Raw genomic sequence first — 22172 nt, 5'->3', positions numbered from 1 at the left:
GCCACCCTCCCGCCCTTCCCCTCCCCTTCCCTTTCCCCTGCACTGAATGAATGGAAGAGTCTCCAGGGTTTTCTTCTGCTTCTCGCCCTGGACTGGAGAAGTGAGGAGACATCTCTCTATCCTCATCCATCTCTGTCTCGCTCCATCCATTCCCGAGAGGATTTCAGACGGTGCAATGTTTTTTCAGCCTCTTGCCGCTGCTGCCACTTGATACTACGCTACGCGCCCGGAGAGGGTTTTGCAAAAATGGATTTGTCCGATTTTAAAGGATTTCTGCTCTAATGAGGATCGCATTGCACACAAATATGACTAAATCCCCTATTTGGTAAATCTTTCTTCCCCGACCCCTCCTCTTTGGGCTCCCGCCCGCCCGCCCCCACCCCTTCAGAGGAGCAAGCACAGGGAGCTGATGACGGACCCATTAATCCCTTCTTCAATGCATCAAAAGAAGCCGAGGGGCTGGAAGTCGCTGGGCTCGGAGTCCTGCAGGAAATGCTTCGATCTGCTTTTGGTTTTGTATGAAACTGGTGACTAGGGGCTCGGCTCGCCCCGCCGCCGCCGCCCGCCGGCACCTGGATGCGCGGGCCGCCGCCGCTGCCGCCGCCGCCGCCGCCGCCGCCGCCGCCTTGCCCGCCGCCGCGATGCAACGCTTATGGTGGTGCTGATGATAGCTCGGGTGTGATGGGATTGAGCCGGCGGTGATTATTTGAAGGCGGAGAGGGAGAGCGAGTGAGAGGAAGGGCTGCTCCGCTCTGCTGTGTGTGGGCTTCGGGATTTTTTTTTTTCTTCTTCTTCTTTTCCTACTTCCATCCTCTCCCCGCCACTGGAAGTCCTCCCGTATCTAAATGGAATTAGTGGAGAGCGAAGCCCCTTGTGTAAGGAACAGACATGACCCATGGGCGCAGCTTCTTTCACAGTGAGTATCTCTCCCTTCCCGCCCCCCCGGCTGAGCTCCGCCGCCGCGCACGGGCTCCTGCCCTCCGCTGCCTCCACAACTAGCGTAACGGGACGCCCAGACCTCGGCGGCGTGGGGGTAAACTCCCCCCACGCACACACAGCACCCCCTTCCCCACCACTGTGCGGTGCAGCGGTGGGGAGCCGGCGTCTGTCAGCGCTGTGGGGCGGGGGGGCACGCTCCTGCGGGCTGGAGGTTTTCACCTGGGCGCGACGCGTCTGATGGCTTTCGGCGTGACGGGGGAGAGAGGGGGGAACGGCCCCCGCCGCCCGCGGCCGTGCGGTGCAGCCCCAGCCGGGGCTCGAACCGGCGGCCCAGGGGCGAGGGAGCGCGGGGCAGCGCCGAGCGCCGCGGCGGGGGCGGCCACAGCGGGCGCCGATCCCGGAGGGCTGCGGGGCGGGGGCGACCCCCTCGGGCGAAATCCTCCAGGAGCAGCAGGGAGGCACCGAAATGTGACAGTTATTTGTCGAAGACCCCCAGGGGCCTCAGGCTGCGTGGATGGGAACCCCTCTCCCGCCTCAGTTTTGCAGAGGGTCCACTCTACTGAAGGGGCTTGACTGTCCACAGTTCCTTCCAGCACCTCTCTCTACGCCCACACCTGTAAAATCGCAGCGCTATGGCCAGGTATTGCTCGTCCAACAACTCTTTGCTAGGCTAAGCCATGTCTATGCCAAATCACAGCCTCCAAAAAGCTGCCCGGCCAAGAGAGAAATCTCTTAATGTACAGCTTGTAATGGAAAAATGCACAGATCTGAAAAGATGCAAAGCTGCGTAATCAGAGTGGCACTAGAAAGCATGATTATAATTACACCCGTGATTAGGAGGGAAAGGGGGAGGAGGAAGACAGAGAGAATGCAACAAGAAATTTGGTGGAAACTTCTTTAAAATAATTCCCAGACCCAGATAATCACTATATTGTTGCCGTACTGTCAAAGCTTCGCAAGTGACAGTTTTCAATGAGTGAAGAATGCATGACTGGTCTCTTTGGGGTCTTTTTTTTTTTTTTTTTTTTTTTTTCTCTGTGAGAAGCACTGTTCTTTTCCTGTGTTCTGAGAAAGAAAAAGGCAAGGGGTGGTAAAATAAAATGGACTGCCTTGACTGCTTAAGTAAAAAATATTGTGTTATCTTTTCCCATAAAGCCCACAATTTTAATTACTTTCTGGCAATATACAAATTCTGGTGATGCTGGTGTTAATGCCACTAAATCAAGAGGCATTCTCTTTTTTTGAAACGTAGGAGAAGTATTTCACTTCATCTATCCAAATGTAGGATATAATATGTCCAGAAAAAACTTAGTATCTTAGTCTCTTCTTGTCTTACATTTTATTATCAAGATTATTTTGACGACTTATTAATGATCAATACTGACATAATGATATGTAAGTATAGCTCCCTGCTTTGGAATAACATAGCTCTGCGACTTGGAAGCATCCTTTCTAGCGGTTACAGCTGGAATTGAAAAGACCTGTGTTTTTTCTGTCATCTTGGTAATAATACCTCTGTGACTTGGACCAACTCTCTTTACTTCTCTGAACTTTAATTTTTTCCGTATAGAAAAGGAGGGGAGAGCTAATAGATAAAGGTGTTTGAAATGAACCTGTAAGAATCAGATATTAATTGTTATTAATTGCCTAAGAAGAAATATTTCTTACATGGGGTTTTTTTGGCTGTTGTGCATCCTGTTCTAGCTTCCATAAATTTGTGGGCAGAAAGAATGCTGGCAGCTGGCTCAATGTTCTAACACCAATCCACCTTACACTGTTGAGAAATTAGGTTTTGACTGGTGAGGATTACAGGCATGGATGCAGTATGTTCACTGCATGAAAGACAGCTAAAGTAAATGAGCAACTTAGTAAATGGGCGAATCCTGCATTGCCTTCAGATTGTGACACAGCCAGCGGGCAGAGTCCCAGCTAGCAGGTATTTCCAGAATCCATCCCTGAGGAGAGTAAGGGCATGAATGGTTGGGTGGCATTCAGATCCAAGCAGAAGATGTAATGTTCTCACTGAATGCCCATGACATAGAAGAGTTTTTAACTTTCAGCTCTGCCATCATCCATCTCTGTTAGCTGAGGGATTCAAAAAGACACAGGGGCTTTAAGCCTGACCAAGAAATAGTGAATATGCTTCCAAGCCTTCATTTTCCCAGAACTTCAGCCTTTCCCTGCTTAATAAAGTAGCCATCATCCATGCGTCAAACACTCTGTCACACAGGAAGGGTCAAAGCCATAGAAATAGAGATCTCAATGCCATCAGAATACTGGAAATATGGAGATTGGCTTCTTTTGGGGTAAAAATTGCACACAATTTGCAGTGTAAAAGCTGAAAATCATGAAAGCACCATCTTTGAAAGAATCATTTAGGTAGCTAGTTACTAGCCCATTATGACTTTTGCTGTCTCTTGGGAATAAGAAGAAAGTATGCCATTCAATTACATTTGTTAAAGACCACAGGTCCATCAATTACTCATCGTAGTCAATAATATGAATGGCATCTGATTGATCCAAAATTCTCAGAATAAACACGCAACTTCATCTCCACTTTAACTTCAGTGCCATCTGGGCACTATGTCCGGGCTTAACCCGAAACTAGCTGGGGTCAAAACTGTGAGCACTCCAAGAACTGATGGATCTCTTATGCTCTTGCTATCCCACTTTCTCGAATAGCCAAAGATATGGGTGATGACAAGAAAATGCTATCGTCAGTGGATGATTTCTTCATCAGGTAGCTAGCTAGTCACTTTGATCTTCCAAAGCAGTCTCATTATGACTGTCATAAGTGTTTGCCTCTCAGACTTTTCTAGTTAAAAAGTTCGGAAACTCCCAGAAGCTCAGAAATTATCTCCAGGTTGAAGCCCATCTCAGAAAGCTCACGTTTGTTCCCAAGAGGCATAGCTGTCCTATCATGGTTGGAGATAGGAGATTTCTATTTGTAAAATGGGCTGCAGATTCACTGCAGCACAAAGCAACACCCTCTTGACAAGTCAAACAAACTAGATTAATGGGATTGTTAAGCACACACAATAATTTACTTCACTGGGGATTTGCAAATGCTTTGATGGATGTGAAGAACCCAACCCCTCACTTTTTTCATACTCTCAGTACTCATTTTCAAATATCATTATGCCATAGTGAGAGACATTAATGAGTCCAGTGGCACTGAAACTTAGCAGGCCTTTTTCTCCCTCTGTTAAAAGCAGCCACTTTTCTGTTACTGGCCCAGGCTATGATTATATAAATAAATATTGGTAAAATATTTTTCTCTAATATTAAAAAAAGAAAAAAAAATAGGAGGGAAACATCAGTGCCTGGGGATTTTGTTTAAACCCAAAAGATCTCCTCTTTAATTGGATACATTTACAAAGACAAATACTTACAAGGACAGATCACAAAGAAACTTGTTTATACAAAATGTGCAATTTAAAGATGCAAGTAAACATGAAATATTTTTTACAGTAATTCTATTTAATTTGTATTCTTCTAAGATAGATGTTTACAATTGATTTGATTGCAGGCAGTATCACACTGTGATATCTAATGCATATTTCTCTTTCAGTTGTAGCAAGTCTAATCATCCTACATTTGTCTGGGGCAACCAAAAAAGGAACAGGTATGTAAACTTCACACATTTTTTTCAGACATTATATTAGAGTCCAAAGTATGGATTTGAGTTGTTAGTTCTTGAAATTTTTAGAAGTTCACCTACTTCCAGTGTCTGTCCTTTGTTCATTTGGTTTGAGTATTAGTGTGCCTGTACACACACAAAAATCCAGTAGTACTTTTTTTAACAAGTTAGTGACCTGACCCACAGCAAGAACTAACTAAAGTCTCAGCCTGACTCTAACTAAAGACTGTAAAGTGCCTCCACTTTCAAATTGGGAAGTCCAGTTTGGGCACTGAGCTATCTACACTTAAGATCTTTTTGCTTGTTCAAGTAGAATTCAAAATCTGAAATTGGGTATCATGGGTGCATTTGTGCAGGGCGGGGATAGAAAGATGTTCTTAAGAGCCCTGGATGCTAAGTGTGGTGAGAGCCAAGCAGGGAGAGTTGCTAAGCACAGTGTGTGTCTGAACTTGCGTCTGAATGCTCAGTCCCTGCAGGCCTGAATTCATTTCAGGAAATTAGGATCCATGACGTACTCAGCTTGGATACAGACCAGGAAGAAAAACACTTGCAGAGCATAGGCAGATCTCAGGTGATTAAAATAATCCTTGGAAGATGCCGGTCTCCCTCCATTGATTGTAAGAGGGAGCCTCAAACAACTCGGCTCTACACATCAGAGGTTTAAGTTAGATGGGACATTCCTTGGATATAGATACCTTATTTGGAGCAAAACACTGGCACCCTCTTCAGACACCTGTGTGAGGTCTAGAACCTACTTTTAAGGGTCTAGAACTCTTCCTTTTAATACCAGCCTAGGTATTTTTCCCTCTGAAGAATCCACCTTATTTTAGCCTACTGGTTAAAGCATAATGCCCAGGAAGTGATCTTTCATCCCCTTCAGCCTGAACAGGCTCAAACCTTTGTCTCCAGGCTTTCTGCCAATGTGCAGAAAGGAGTGCAAGTGTTTCAGGGCTAGGAAGAAAGTGAACAAGAAGGTCTGACTCTGCTCTCTGATGATTCACCTAAGAAGAGGAAAGTTCTGGGCTGTAATTCCTGGCCTCAGAGCTATTTATTAATTTTACAGCAAACAGCAAGATAAAAATAATCTATGAACCAGAATCCAGGAATTCCCCCATCTCTCTCTGTCCGGTGAATATAGAGTCAAGCTGCTGCAAATTTAAAATAATTTGTATATTCTGTCATAATTCTGTGGGGTTTTTTTCTTGATTTTGTGACTCTGATGTATTCTTGTATTACTGCACGTAGCTTGCTGCTAGAGCACATGCTTGAACCTTTTGAGATATATCAGTGGGAAGTTCATGTCTCCCATTTATTGAGCACATGCTTTCCCTACAAGGTTATTATTTAAAAAGCAATATAAATGTCTTCCCCTAGACATTGAAGCCTCTTCTCTGTTTTGAAAAAATGTTTTGAGTAAGGATTATATGTTTGTACCTTTAAAGAACAGCCTTGTTTTCCCTCAGGTCAATGATCATACTCTTAGTCTCAAAAGAAAAAAGCTGAGGCCACTGACAGAATGGACTGGTTTATTCTGCAAGAGAGTTCTGAGCGTCATAGGAACATAATAATTTGTGAGCTAATTATATAATGCTTAATGTGATCATTTCACAGAGAAGCAAACTACTTCCGAAGGACAGAAACCAGTGCAGTGTGGAACTTGGACAAAATATGCAGAAGGAGGCATCTTCACTTCTCCCAATTACCCCAACAAGTATCCTCCTGACAGAGAGTGCGTCTACATTATAGAAGGTGACCAGCCAAAGAATCTTTATATTCTGTCATCAACTGTATAAAAAAAAAGTGGTTTATTATATGTGAATAGGTAAAGCCTATATGCTCATGATAAATCTTTTCAAGACACAAGATTTAGAGAAACTCTATCTCTGCACTTTTTCTTTTTCTTTTTTTTTTTTTTGTAAAAAATTTAAAAACTTTGTAGACGGTACCAAGAAATATTGGAAAATACTTGATTTATTTCCTGACATCACTCATAAATTAGTTCAGGTGGTAAGTAAGCATGCGCCACTTAGTAATAAACACAGTATAATTTATTTCAGGATATTCAGAGAACGACTAGAACCTAAAATGCTATAACATGACAGAAGAAAGAATATTTTAAAATGAGTTTAAAAAGTGAACACAGGAAATGAAAATACTTTTGACTTTGATATAGATATTTTAAACTTATCATAACTGAATCAGGGATGACAAGCATAGCTAGGCAAAGTACAGTAAAGAAAGTCATGCAGAAAATATCCATATAGTGAGTGTAAAAATTATTTTCCATCCAATTGTTCATGAGAAATTAAAATAAATGAAAAAAAAACAAAACCAAAACAAAACCAGGAAAGAATAAACATTAACACCAAACAGCTGTAAGACACAGTTTTTAAAGAGTAGACAGTTGCAAGCATGGAGGTGATGTAAGAAAGGCTAGAGGTGTATTACAAGCAAGTTACGTGGTTTCTTTTCATCAGTCTTAGCACAATGGATATTGAAGGGATTGTTGTACAAATGAATCTGTGGAAAGTAATAGAGATTAGATACTGTCAGAGCTTAGTAGCAGAAAAGATGAATCAGGTACACAATGGTAAGTCATTGGAATCAAGAAGATTCACTCCATGAGTTGTGAATACATGCAGAATACAACACTGATGCTTGTTCTCTCCATGCTTGGTTGGACAGAATTATTAACTACAAATGATGGAGCCAGGAATTATAAAAATATTTATTTTTCTAAAGATGCAGGTAGTAGCAAGAGAGATTTCCAAAGGTATATAGCTGATTCAAATTGAATTAGCTACTTTAGAACCCCCCACTAAGCTCTTTTAGAAACCAGTCTGTCTTTCCAAATCTAGTACTGAGTTACCAAAAGAAATATGTTTCATTAAAACCTTCCAAGGAAATGATGGATAGTGAATGTTGTATGTATTGTTTAGAAAAAAAATCACAGCAAAATGGCTGAGATCTCTGAATTCCACTCAGGTTACCTAGTGCTAGGTAACCTGACCGAAGTCAGAAGTAAAGAGGTGATTATAAATCATGGAGTCAAACAAGCCCTTTAAAGAAAATTTATGCTTGTCCAGTCTTCCCATTTGAGTCCAAAATTTAAGCAGATGTATGGTAAACACTTAAGTTCTTTCACAGTTTAGTAATTGATTTAAAATAAAAATAAAATAAAAAAAAAGATAAATGTATAGGTTCAATATGTACTACTTAGCATTATATCTTTTGTTACACTTATGTTGCTAGATCCAGGTCTTTTTGTATATATAGATCAGATTATCTTTCTAACATTCTTGTGAGGCTGGGAAGAAGTAAGCCTATTTTATGTCCAAGGAGCTGAAACACAGAGATGTGTTTTATCATTAAAGACAAAGGGTGTGGAAAAAAAGTAAAATATGATCATTTTTGTGAACCCTAGTCCAGTATCTCAGGCCATAACGTATTCCTCCTCTTAGTAAGAAGGTGCCTGAAAGCCCTTTATTGTAAAGACCTTTGTCTTTATCATAATAATTAAGTACTTATAAAAATATAGTTAATAAGCTGAAATGTGGCAAAATACGCTGTTACAATAACATGATTTAGAATAGCCAAATTGGAAATGTCTAAAACCAATTTAGGAATGAAAGGTTTAATCAACCAACTTCAATGATGAAGATGAAATTCCATGTTGACAAGTTTGGAGCAATGTATAGTAAAAAGAATAATCAGAACTCAACAGACATCTTGTTATATTTTATGGGAAAAGTCAATCTGGCAAAAACCAGTTGCACATAATTTCGTACAACACTGATATTTTCTGCTTCCTGTCCAGCCATAACCAACAGTTTGGATTACAACTGGGTATTTTAAAACCCATGACGATAGCAGTTTTATCAGTATACAATTTGATGAGAACCATGAATATTGCACAACATTTTCAGCTCTGATCTCCCCGTGTCTATTTCTGTCTTCTAAAAAGATCAGGAATAGTCATGTTTGAAAAATGTCACAAAAATAAACAAAGATGTAGTAAGATGCCTGAGCAATGATATTTTTAAAAGTGGCAGTTTTCAAAAAAGGCAAAAGGACAAACACTGAAGAACAACAAAAATTATTTTGTAATTATAGTCGATTATTTGTCCTTATTTATTCTTTTTACAACATATAAAAATGGCCAAAAATGTTAAAGAAGGCTAGCAAGTGAAAACTTTTCCCCATATCTTTTATATTCTGTGGAACTCATTGTCATGAGATATTGAAGTTAAAGGAATGAAAAAAAAAAGGATTAATCATTTTACTAATAGCAATATCTTTGAGGTCAGATAACAATCTATGGAGTGGATAATCCTTCCTAATCCAGGACATAAACATCCACTCAATTTTAGAGTAAGACAGAAACATCTCCATATGCATCTTATTCCTATATTTATTATTGAGATTCCAACACGCTTCAAATAGCTTCTGTCTGCTGTTGAATACCAAGTACAAAACTAGGGGAACTGTCGATATGATCCATAATAGCATTCCCACATTGCTATCTCCCCTTTGTACGTCTTAGAGAGTTCAGCATACCAGGACTGAATATACCATACCGACAGCTGTATGATGTGAGTTTAAATACATACATGAATCACCAGGTTCCTTCCTGCCTGCTTGCTTTCGTTCCTTCATTTTTTGCTATCAAACACAATCTAGGGCAAATTCTGATGGCTTCCCTCAAACACAATTCCTACTGAATTTAGTGGACTTGAATGAGGACTCCAGCATGTAGTGTGTTGTAATAAAATTGAATTTCCTCTCATGACACAATTTTTTCCCCACATTTCCCCCACATCCCCCTCATCTTAAATGTATGCAAGCCTTTTATCATTTCAGAATTACTTTGGTGAAGTAAAGGAGCTGGCAAAAATTGCCATGATCATAGACTGTGAGTTTCTAAAAGAGAAGAGGATTTCTGACTGCAGAGGCTTCTATCCCAGCAGTCAAAGGCGTAAGCAGATCAAACAGCTAGAATTTTCTTTTTCTTTTTCTTTTTTTTTTTTCCTTTTCTTCTATTTTAGTAGTAATGATAATTAACTACTGGAACAACTAGGAATGTTGAAGTCCAGATTGGATGCCTTTCTAAAAGAAATCCTTTAGGTCATCCAGAAGTCGTGGACTCAGTACAAAAATTATTATGCTATAGAGGAGCTCCTGGTGAATCCCATCTTCCTTTCAAAATGCATTGAGAATTTTCTTTCAGTCTTATTGGGCATATAGAAAATGTAGGCAATAGCTGAGTGTACACATCAAATTCCCTGTTGGGCGCAATTTCACCCTTGTTTTGCATATTCATGACTCTAACCTGGCAAAATTCACAGCTGCCCAGAACAACCACAGCAGTGGCAGCAGTAGCCTTTGCCAGACTGAAGAAAATTTGGCATGTATGCTCCAAAGGGAAATTTGTACAGGAGATTTTGTAGGAGCAAAGGCTTTTGTTTATGTTAAAAATATTTGAGGAGTGGGAGAGTCATACTTTATACAATATATCTTAAGAATTGGATTGGAAATCCTGTGAGTTAAATACTTGTAAGATGTTATCCATTCTTCAGTTTTTACTAATTAAATGCTTATTTATAAACATAGGTATGGACTAGAATTGCTTTATGGAGATAAGAAATAAATCTTCTACTTTATATGTTTTTGAACATTTAGAGTTAACTCTCTTGGTCTTCCAAGTTTTCACTAAAGACCATTAAACTCTTTAATCCTAGATATTTCACAGGGGTTAGGAAACGGTCACGTATCACTGTACGAAAAACCTCTGCTCAAAGTCCTTTTGTATTTCAAAGTGGTTTTTGTGTTCAAAAAGTTTTCATCAAAACGAGGAAACAGTCCTCTTTTAAAAGGAGGATATAGGTGGCTTTCTTATCATTAATAGCTGGACTACCAGAACGACCAAGGATTATTGAAAACTATTAGTACTGTAGCAGCTCAAATAGGTAGGGGTAGGTGTTGAGTTCAATGTCTTATTTCCATGCAGTCTGGTAAACTGAAACAGAGTTTTTGCCTAACTTCAGCTGTCAGTTACACAGACTTAGAGGCTGATCAGAATTAAAACCTTAATTGTGTGTTTTTGCTGCAACTGTTCTTCTACCACAAGTTGGAACCCACTGCTTTTTTTTCATTGAATGTAAAATCTCAAGACAGCACTTGTGTAAGATAATTAGATGAAAAATATGACAAGACATGCAAGCATTAAGTAGTCTTTCCATGGTATTAAACATTTTTGAGGAAAGATAATTGGAAGCTGAATATGGAAGATTTTTAAGATTTGAAGTAAAATAATTTTATGAGACAGCTTCAATATAGTTCATTTGGACTTGACATGAACTTTTCCTGACATTGTAGCCACAGAAGAAGTTCTGAAGTTGTGAATGGGCTTGACCTGTGAATAAGGATAGCAGAAATGACCACTTCATCCCTCCTTTTCTGATTAGATGGCCAGATTCCAATCCAGTCTGGAAGAATTGCATATTCTGGGCTTTTTGTTTGGTTGGGTTTTTTTGTTTTTCTGTAGCTATACATATATTATTATTAGTCATTATTCTGGACTTGTTCTCACTGTATTTCTGTAAGTTTTACTGTGACCACATTTGCACACACTTTGTTGCAAAAGCTGTGGCACAAGATGTGTATTTATACAATACCTGCTTGTTTTAGCTTGCATTTGGCAAAGAAACCCTTTGCTAAAGCCAGAGTGTAAGTCCAGAACGATACCTTTTTCTTTAAAAGGAAGTTAAATTTGGGAGTTTGAATTGTGTGTTTTCATCCCTTATGGTCATTTCCAGGAAGATTTGAATAATTTTGTTTCCTAGGTAGATTATTGCAAACAAAACATTTAACCTTTAACTCTAAATATCATACAAGATGAAGCACAGAAGTGCATTTAAAAGCACATGATGAAAAGCTGCATGGATGCATGTATAGCTCCCCTTCCTCCCTTTGCCCAATCTTTTGTGATCATCACAGTCTCACAGTTACAGAAACACAAAGTGTTGCATTCCTTGGGAGAGTTAGGAGAAAGGACCTTGTCCTGTTTGGACTAGCTTGCAGAGCAGGCCGGGACACAGGCAGTACCTATACTAATACCTAAAACAGGTCAGGAAACGTTCACTGGCCTTAAGGCTGATAGACAAAATCACACATGTACAGATTAACTCCTTTCACCTTCCAAGTCAAGAGTACAGATACAGTGCTTGCTGTGAATTGCCCTTGACTGATGCGAACCACCACATCATGCCTAAGAATGAATTTCGACAGTTATGACTGGCATGGCCAAAATGATGCCAGGAGGTGATTTTAACATTTGAGGAGTGTGAACGGTCAGTGGTCCAGCCCCCAAACTCATTCCCCAGCCTTGTTTTATTTAGCAGTGGAGAAATGGTGCTAATGAATAGTCAATGCTCCATTCTTAAAGTGGGGCAGCCTCTACACATTGGAGCTTTGGGGGAAACTAGAAACTCTTTCTTGAGTGCTCCTTGAGCTGAGGTGATTCTCTCTGATCCTCTAGCAAGAACTGAGCTTTGCTAGGAAAAGCCTTGTCTTGACTTTGTTGAAAAATAAAAGCAGAGAAGAGTAAACTATAGCAATATTCTGATCGTAAAACTGGTTTGCAATGTGAGATTCAGAGAGCTACATGAGGTTGTGGAAATTGTGCAGTTTTTCTCAGGCCATGCTTTCACCGAGTCAATAGATCTCATGCGTAACTCTGTAGGCCTGATTCTCTTTTACCCACAAAGACTCCTTTTTTATTATACTGAGGCTATAATTGGCTTTAGGACTCCTTTTCAACACCAAAAATCATACCAAATGACTGAGCTGTAACTCAGAGGGGGCCTCATGCCCATTTTTATCATATGTTACATGAGTCTTGGATTCAGAGACGACCTGTTAAGGGTTTAGCTATGGGCCAGCACTTGTAAGCCTTCTCTTGGTATGAAATAGAGTCGTGAAGGCTTAACACAGGAAGTTTATAAAGGACAAATGTGTTACATTAATGTTGTAAGCCATTTTTGAAACAGGTATATCTGTTGCTGTGGAAAGCAGAGCAGCCATACATTGTGGTATGATGCTGTTTGACACTAATACTAGCAGAATTCATCTTCATATCTAGTTTGCGACATTAAAACATTACAATAAAGCTTTAGGTAGCTTAATAGCATAATATTTGAATAGTGAGTATATAAGATTTTCAAGCCTTAATGAGCATTCTTAAGATTACCTAAAGCATTGTCAGGGTGGAGTTTCTGATACCTAACCCTACAGTCCTAGGTGAATGATGAGTAGTTCGCAACAAATCTCCTTAAATGGAATAAGAACATACAAAATATGATCCCAGATTGAAAGGTGTGGATTGCTCTCTTGTGCCCTAGTACTGCTTAGTTAAGTTTAAATCAATATTTGTTATAAATATATGAAGTCATGGGTAGAAACAGCTGAATAAAATTAATCAGTGATGTCTTCCAGTTATTCATTCTTTTACTATAATCTAAAAGATCTGGTCTTCACACCTCACCAAGGGTAACATTAATAAGATCTTCTTTACAAGCTTTATTATCTGATTTTAATTTTGTAAGTTTTTTTCAAAGTAGTTTAATTTCCATGGACTGTGAATTTATTGCAATTATATGTAAAGTTTTAGGTTTCGATTTTGCTATTGATTTGTATGGGCATAAAAATCACAAATTTCCTGTAAATTGGTACAAATAACAACAAGCCAATAGTAAGTACTTCACTAAATGTGAATTTCTTCAAATTGAGAACAGTAGATAAGGTTTCTTTCTTATGTTAAATTTAATATTTCAGTAAATATCAATCACCTAATTATATTAACATTGAAAATAAAGCTATTAAAATAATCTTTCTTCTCAAATAACATGTTTTATTAACTTACTTCTTCAATGCTTCTTATAAAATGAGGCTGTATTTATTTACATGAAATAGCTGTAATTGGGATCTGACTGTGTGATCTTATGTAAAGATTATAAGATTTACCTACTGTCTTCTTATTTAGTTCATTTAAAATAGTCTCCTTTCTTATGGGAGTAATGAGCTCATCCCAAAAGCTTCAATTTAAAACATTTCAAAATACATAGAAGATCTAGCGTTCTGGTCACACTGATAAGTTTTCCTATTATTCCTGAGGAAAGAAAGAGAAGGATACTGACTGCTGGAGGGGCAGCAGTTTCCATGTTAAATTTATGCACTTGGCTTGGAGTTTGATCTTGCATGTTTTCATGTGAAAAGAATGGTAACTCAGGCACAGCTCATAGCAATTTCAACCTCTTCTAATATATGTAAAGTGTAGGACATGATCCCATGAGAGGATCCAGCAGTGAGTGATACAACAAACCCTTGTCTTAGCAGAAGGCTTTTGTCAACAAAACCTGTATCACACGATGATCTAGACACTGAAGGCATACATTTTTTTGCTATGGACAGAATTAAGCGTAGGAACAGTGCACCCCAGGGATGCTGCATCTGTTAAAATTTGTAGACAAAACCATGATTTTTTTTTCTCCTTTTAAGAAAATACTATAGTTCAACTAGTAACTATTTTGCTTTGTACAGGAGATGCCAGGGAATATTTGTTTTAGAGATCATTCTGACTGCCACTAACCTTAGTATCTATGAATAAAGATGGTTTTTATGTCTAATTAAGTGACCACTATAAAGTTTTTCAAGGTTTTCAGTCAAATATTGTTTGCTCTTTAGTTAGATGTTAATTTTGCTTCATTGATATCTAGTTTCTTAAGTGAGAATTCACTACACTTGTTCTTATGTTTCAAATGAGATAAGTAATTCTGAGTATAAACAATTACACTCAAGCTTGTCATTGACTGCAATACATATAAGAACAGAATTTGTCGTTCTTACTATACCACAGTTCCGATCAGTTTTTTCTTCATCTTTGTGAGCATTAGGTAAAAAAATTCTGATTTTTTTCCCCAAATATAATAAAATTTCCCCAATATTTCCACCCCAAATATAAGAAAATACTGTTTTTTCAGATGCGTAATTTTCTTAGAAAGATTTTGTGTTTGAACCAATTTTTCCTAAACTGTGTTGTGCTTTACATCATAGATATCTCTCTCAGTTTTACTAAGAACTGCTGTCATGAGCACTTTTTTTAAAGGCAAATAATAGACAAGTAAGCTGATGGTGTAAAATCTATAAAAATATAGATGTAGTAATTTTCAAACAAGTTTTTAAGCAAAACGTTAAGATGCATACAAAATTGATATATTTGATTGTCTTTAATTTTTTTTAGGTTTGAGGGGTCTTGGTTTAGAAAATAATAAGATAATTTTCTTTTCATCTCTAGCTGCCCCTAGACAATGCATTGAACTACACTTTGATGAAAAATATTCCATAGAGCCTTCTTGGGAGTGTAAATTTGACCATATTGAAGTACGAGATGGACCTTTTGGCTTTTCCCCCATCATTGGACGTTTCTGTGGACAGCAAAATCCACCTGTGATAAAATCCAGTGGCAGATTCCTATGGATTAAATTTTTTGCTGATGGTGAGCTGGAATCTATTGGGTTTTCTGCTCGGTATAATTTTACACCTGGTGAGTACAAACCATCACACTTTTTGATAGAAAAAGCTTAGCATAGTAACTTTGCTAATGATGTGTAATTGTGCTATTGAATTATATCTTTAACTGGGACTGTGTTTATTATCAAGGAAAGTATTAACAGACAGGAAAATTATAGAAGGTATATATATCTTTTGCATAACAAGTAAGGCTTATTCAAGGAAGAAATTTTCAATACAGTTTTGTCCAAGATGCATATATTCAGCCTCAGCAGTTTTTAAAAGAATTGTTTTCAATCAAATTCTATTATAGAAAATAATTCAAAATGTTTCACGGGAAGTTATGTGTTTTATCGTTGATTGTTACACTCTGCAGCTTTTCTTTCAAAATGATCATTGATAAAGTATTCTAATAAAAAAATGTAATTATCTCAGAAAATTCCATCATTGCTTTTCCACTTCACCAATCATTTCCCCAACTGAGGAGTGGAATAGTTCTCCCTTTTCAATAAAGCAAACCATTACAAGTATTGCCAGAGGAAGTGTGAGGTTCAAATAGTAAAATGTATTAAATATTTTTCTAAAAAAGATATAAATCTTAATTTTAATTGTACAATTATTCCTTGTCACTTTTAAAATTTAATTCATTAAAATAAAACAAAATTCATAGTCATACTTTCTATTAATTCCACTCCTCCCCCCACTTATTAACAAAAGATTGCTGATTTTAAATTTCATTTTTGGCTGCAGCTACACTATACTGCACTGCACTGCTGGATTTGACGTAGTTCTGTACCTTCGTATGTATTGAGTGATGAGTCATACCTTAATACAGCTTGCTCTAAAGCACTGTAATTATTATGTAATTTTGTCAATTATGTCACTATTGTTTCAGCTAAATTGTTGTATTAGGTGGAACAATATTCTTTAGAATATCTGCTAAAATTAACAGGCTTCTTGCTTAATTATTCCAGTAGCATCATAGAAGATAGCAGGACTACTTGAATGTTCCTCTATGTGCTTTTCTTTCCCTAATGCAAGAAAAATAGTTATAAAATTACCCAGCATAGTTCAATTTTCTTTAAGTCAAAGACACTGTCTTCCAGAGGGTTTAGAAGGTTCTAATATTTAGAAGGTTCAAACAGCAACAGAACATAGAATTTCTGTAGCAAATAACCTGATAGCCAGATATATGTATCTATTGTAAATACAAAGACAATGGACAAAATTTTACTATATCCACACATACTTGTCTCTGAAAAGTTAGTTAAATTTGTATCTCTCATTTACCATGGCTCTGTGGGCTTTTGCCATTTTCCTCCCCACCTCTGCCAAAAGTTCTTTGCTTTAGATTTCATGTCCTTCTTGTTTCAAAGGGTTATGTATTATGGTTGAAAAGACGTTCAGAGCACAATCTGCAGCTTATTTTGTCTAAAAAACTCTCAAGTGAAAAACAATTTCATGGACCATGTTTTATCCTCGTTCCTTTTCTACTGGTGTAAAGGTGGCTTTCTAGACAGAGATCAATGCTGGTGAATTGCTATAACAGCATAAATTATTGCAGACTTCAGATGGAATAGCTATGTCTTTTTTCTTTTTTTTTTCTTTTTTCTTTCTTTTTCTTTCTTTTTTTTTTCCTCCATAGATTTCAATAGGAATCTCTGCAAATGATAGAGGGTTTCTAGGTATATTGGCCGAAATGAGAATATGATTAATCTGACAAGTGCAAAACAGCACTGCTGCCTTCTTGATCACCAGTAACAGGAAGGAGTTCTCATTCCGCATGATTACTTGACCAGTCCTTTATTATGTAGGCATGGATAAGGCTTGACATTTTGATATCTGTTGTCCAAATGTGTGCAGTGGGAGGTGTCACTGTCAACTCATCAAAAAGAGTGATGGCTTTCAAGAGTGTATAAAAGAGTAGCATAGAGAGGAACTGCCTCCAGAAATTATCACCTAAACCATCTAGATCCATCTTGGGTACTGACAACTTATGAAATTAAATTATGAACAAAGGAGAGATCAGAAGAAAATTTTCAGCTAACCTCTCTTTAAAGAACATCAAGAAAATGATCCAAAGCAAAGACTCATTTGGAAACTATTGGTGTGTAGAGCAGCTGAACACTCAGGGGAGATGCAGTTTGTTGCATCCATCTCACTGGGCACAAGCAGCACACTCTGCCTAACTGAAGCCTGCATAGGAGGCTTTCTCCAACCCAGTGACAAGTGCAACAGAGCTATTTCTTTAGTACCAGCAGTTTTTGATGTTTCCTACCTGTGTGGTCTCCACTCACCCCTGAAATGTTCCTCAGTTGCCACTTTTGCATTTGATATCTTGATGGGGCTCTGGTTTGTTGATAAAGACAAGAAATGTGATGTTGAATGTGTGGCTGTGTGGCAAGATTTAAAAAAATTAAGTAAGTAAATTTGACTAAATTGAAGCTGCAACCATTTATTATTATTTGAATGGTACCTGGAGAAGCAGGGAAAGAAATTATTTACTATGTCTCCAGGGTATACAAAAACAGCTAACTGGATGAAGCTGAAAAGAAGATCAATTAAGGTATCAGGAAAAATGTTCCAATGAAGATCTGTTAGTCTGTGCAAATGGAAAGAGCCCTGTCACCTGAGGCATTTTAAAACTAGTTTGGACTAAGCCCTAAAAAAAGAAATTTTATAGAACAATCCTAAGGAATAAACTAATATTTTGCAATTACTAGAACTTTTCTGTTTAATAATTTCTTTGACTCCTTGGTATTGAAAAGGTTGGAACTCCATCCACGGATGCAAAAGTCCAGTGGAGTTTCAACAGTCTCTCAACAGGTCGGAATTTCAGGCATCTTGAAACAAACATAATTCTCTTGCTGTAAATTCTGTCCATTTAAATAGATGTCTTTTCAGAGCACTTTTCAGCACTCTAAAAGGTGAGATCTAGCAGAAGAAACTTTAATGACAAATCCAGAACTACACACAAACCCAACATAAACACAGCCAGTAAATGGTAAAACTACTGCAACTTTTGCAAAAATGTTCCTTATTAAGAGGATAATTTAGGTTTTCATTTTTGTGATTTTATAAATTATAGGATTAAGCAAGATGTGGTTGAATGAAGCTGTATGTATGGTATAAGGATAGACTATTTCAAATGTCAAAACTTTGGGTTAAGGAAAGAAATTGCCTTTTTTCTTTTATATTATTACAGCTGAATACCAATAATAACCAGATGCAATTTGGGTATAAAGTACATTTTCAGCCATTTTGTATACATGAGAGTTTATAAGCAAAACAAACCATATTTAATCTTTATGTACTACTCTAATTTTATTTTTTATTGTTAAATAAATGGAACTATCTGAACCTATGAAACCTTCATAAATGTATGCAAACATTTTGTTGTTTTTTGGCAAATCTCATGCGTAAAAGAAATAACATATCAGACTACAATATTTTCAGGTTGCTCTGGTTCATTTTGAATGCAAATATGATTGGCTAGGGAAAGACACACGAGACAAGTCACATGATAATTCTTTCTTGCTCTTGTTTTATCATTTGGGCCACTGAAAGGCCTACACTTGAAATTTCATTTCACATCTCTGGGCCCTTGGACTCAATCTGTTACCCTCTTTTTTACTAAAAGTTATATCTCAAGAGCATTTTCTGAAATGGTGTTGAATCGCTGTTCAGGTATTACTTCAAGGAGGCTTATTCTTGACAATCATTCTTTAAAATGAGTCAATTTTTTAGTGTAGACAAGGATTCAGACAGAGAGAGGATATGTTTATTTGAGCTTTCTTACTCAGCTAGAATAATCAGATTTCTGTTTATCCTGGTCCCTGATTTTGCAGGACAGTGGCTTAAGATAGCACATCATTACTTTCAGTTCCTTCACTTAGTAGAAGCCATCTGTGTTTTTATTTAGCCTCATTAATATAAAGGTCAGTCAGTAATGTTTTCTGTTCAACTGCCTGATAATGGAAAAAGAAAAAAAGCTTTATACTCTTATGTCCCGAAAAGTGGAGTGTAAAACACCGTCTAATCAGAATAACGGTACTTTTACATCCCCATTGCAGTGGTACAAGTAGCTGTAGAATGTCAGACTAATAGAATAATGACATCATCTATCTCAAGGAAAAAAACCCAAACCAACCCAAATTCTTCCTGATTGGAAAATTTCCATATTTTAGGATTGATGAAAAATTTATTGTGAATTTATTAAATTCAGTCACAGTTCTAAAGAACCTAGATAACATATTGTCAAATTATTTTGCCGTCTAATGTCCTTGCCCTGCCTTGTGTGTATTTAAGGAAGGGGTATTTCCCAGGCATCTGGGACAGCTGAATACTTGTGGGAGCTTGCTCACTTGCTTTTATTTATTTTTTTATTTATTTTGCTGTTCTCTTCTGAACTTGGTGTGATTGCTTCTAAGTTAATGTCAGCAGTGACAACAACTTTTAACCAACTTGTAATCCAGTTCAGTTTTTTGAGAAACAATAAACAATCTCAGAGCCATGCAACTTTGAATGAGTCAATTTTTTTCCTTTGGGATCAGAGTTGGTTTGAAATTATGAGAAATTACTCATTATAACTCTTTGTTTAAACTTTTGAGCCAGAACCTTCTAATGTTTAAAAAAAAAAGTGTGAATTTGTTTTATTTATTGAGATTTCTAGCCCTTGGCACTTCAAATTGTTATAAGCACCTTCCTTGAGTTATGAACTTTTACTCTGTTCATACAAGTGCACAACAGTCAGGCACTTCATTGCTGTTTACAGTGTATTAGGGCATCTGGTCTTGTGAATAAGAAGGAATTTCACTGTAACATCTAGGATGATGCATTTGCATGTTACATTGAAAATCATGATCAGCTACATAAATATTGTCTTTTCAAGGGAATTTGATTTGTGTTGTGCTGTTCTACAGATTCCATTAATTTACAGGAACTGTGGGATTAGGCCCAGAGTATTTCAGTACCATAAATGTGAGAATGTAATGGGATAATATGTTTATTTTAAATTTCAAGTGAAAGATAATTCCTTATGTGGCACAAATGAGTGTCTAAAAGATCTCATGGGATTCTCAGGTCCCATATTACCTCTTGGTATCACATACTTACATTTTTCTTTCTACAATACCCAAAAGGCAGCTACAGAACTTCCTGGTTTAGAAATCCCTATGTGCTGGGAGTATCATATTACCAACAGAAAGAAGTTGAACACTTAAGTTCCTACCCTGTTGAGCTTTGCTGTAAAAGTAAGAGCAATAGAAATATAAGATATAGTTTTAAGTATTCTAACATTGGAAGAAAGAAAAAACCCAAGAGCTGTATTAACTAGGGACATTAGAGTTGCATTTGTATTGACTGTGTATGAATATCGGAGTGAAGGGGCTTTCCAAGTCATGTAGTCTTGTCTCTCACACTGGGACTGCAAGCAGCAAGTTTCCAATTCATGTCATAAATGTTTAAATTCCTATCCCTCTATTGATAGATCTTTAAAGACTTTCAGAGTTAATTTTATATGGGTATTTTCTGTTTAAGCCATTCTTACGGAAGACCTGTTCCAGGATCCAAATTATTCCAAATGTTCTTCTGATTTCTTACCTAAAATTATTCATAGCCACCTTATGTCTTTGTCTTCTTATACCAACATTACATGTTAGCTTTGAAACCTCTTTTCCCACCAGGACTATATGCCACTGCTTCATGAGCTTAGAGATTGCAGTCATCTCTTTTTTAAGATGTCAGTTTGCTTGTCTACACAAGCCAAATCCTTGTACTGTCTTTTTATGCCACAGGCTCTTTGTTCCCCCTGCCATCAGTACTGCCCCTTCTTTCTCCAAGAATCTTTTCTCTGTATCCATTCCACAACAAACTGAACACAGACTTCTACAGGTGGTTTACTACGATATTGTACTGCAGTACAGGTACAAATAATTCTTTTCAATCTCCACAGGAAATACCTGTCTTGATATGTAGGTGATGTCACCAATAAAGGTGATTATGGTGTTGTATTGCTAAATATTATTTACAGAGGAACCACATTTCTCTGACAAAAAGTCTGTCTTTTTGGAAACACCTGGGAGGAACCTTTAGGAAGCTTAGATGTGCATTCAAAAATAATACTAGAAACCCAACATTTTTAGATTAAGTTGTGTTTTTATAACACCATTGTCATAATTCTCAAAAGAGTTTATTTTATTACTTGTTACAGAACATCTAAAACTAAATCTTAGAGGCAGGAGAGGATTTTCCTTAAATATTGTCCTTTTCTTATGCTCTTTTTCCTAAGGATAGACTTTTGGCTTTATGCAAATACTATACTGAGTTAGCTTAACCTTAGGTCTGATATAGAGTGATTACCCTTTGCTTTAAACACTTGCAAAATGTGGAAATAACCAGTGAGCCCTGGGCATTTGCTTTCCCTATTAATTCTTGATTTCTCTTTAATGTTTGTGAGACACTTGGAAATGGCAGAGCAGGGAAGATAATATGGAATTTGTACTGAACAGAAAGCCTGGGTAGTCATCTTCCACAAGTGTTTGGAAACACCTTGTTTACAATGAGGATTTTCACTAGTAATATGCATATTCAGAATAACATCTCCAAAACCTGTTGTTTAGTATCTTACTTGGTATTTCTCATTCAAACCTTTTAACACCTATTTCTTCATGGAAAAAATGAGAAAGTTCGTGCCTCATATGTAATGAGTAAGGAGTTTTTGAATACTCTTCAAAGTTGTTCCAGATCATCTGACTTCCTTATCTGGCAGATTTTCTAAATAGCTCTTACTGGGATGCACTTCTGGCTGACTGTGTTGTGGCCTCATCCTGGCAACACTGTTGTCTGTAATAGTTTCTCTTAGTGACCTTGGCGATGTGGATGTCTGCAGAGATTCTGCTGACATTGAAGCAATTCTTTTTCTTTACTTATCCATTCCTTAAGCCGTTGAATTTTCATCTTTATGTATTGTATCTACAGGTTTCTGAGGTGTTATGGGTATAGCCAATAAATCTTGACAATCACCTCA

General features: G+C 37.5%; 1 protein-coding gene across 1 annotated transcript in view; it reads left to right on the top strand.

The window, feature by feature from the left end:
- Positions 1–779: 779 nt before the first annotated feature.
- The window catches only part of NETO1 (neuropilin and tolloid like 1), a 66876-nt gene continuing 45483 nt past the window's right edge, over positions 780–22172 (top strand). Inside the window, exons 1-4 of the mRNA XM_072851321.1 lie at positions 780–916; positions 4511–4564; positions 6191–6328; positions 14931–15179. Of these exons, the coding sequence (XP_072707422.1) occupies positions 889–916; positions 4511–4564; positions 6191–6328; positions 14931–15179 (469 nt within the window). The 5' untranslated portion in view covers positions 780–888. The remainder of the gene's footprint in view (positions 917–4510; positions 4565–6190; positions 6329–14930; positions 15180–22172) is intronic.

This window comes from Ciconia boyciana, chromosome 2 (genome assembly GCF_034638445.1).
Source record: "Ciconia boyciana chromosome 2, ASM3463844v1, whole genome shotgun sequence".
NCBI lineage: Eukaryota > Metazoa > Chordata > Aves > Ciconiiformes > Ciconiidae > Ciconia > Ciconia boyciana.
The sequence above is the reverse complement of the archived record's forward strand: the minus strand, read 5'-3'. Positions and strand labels throughout refer to the sequence as shown.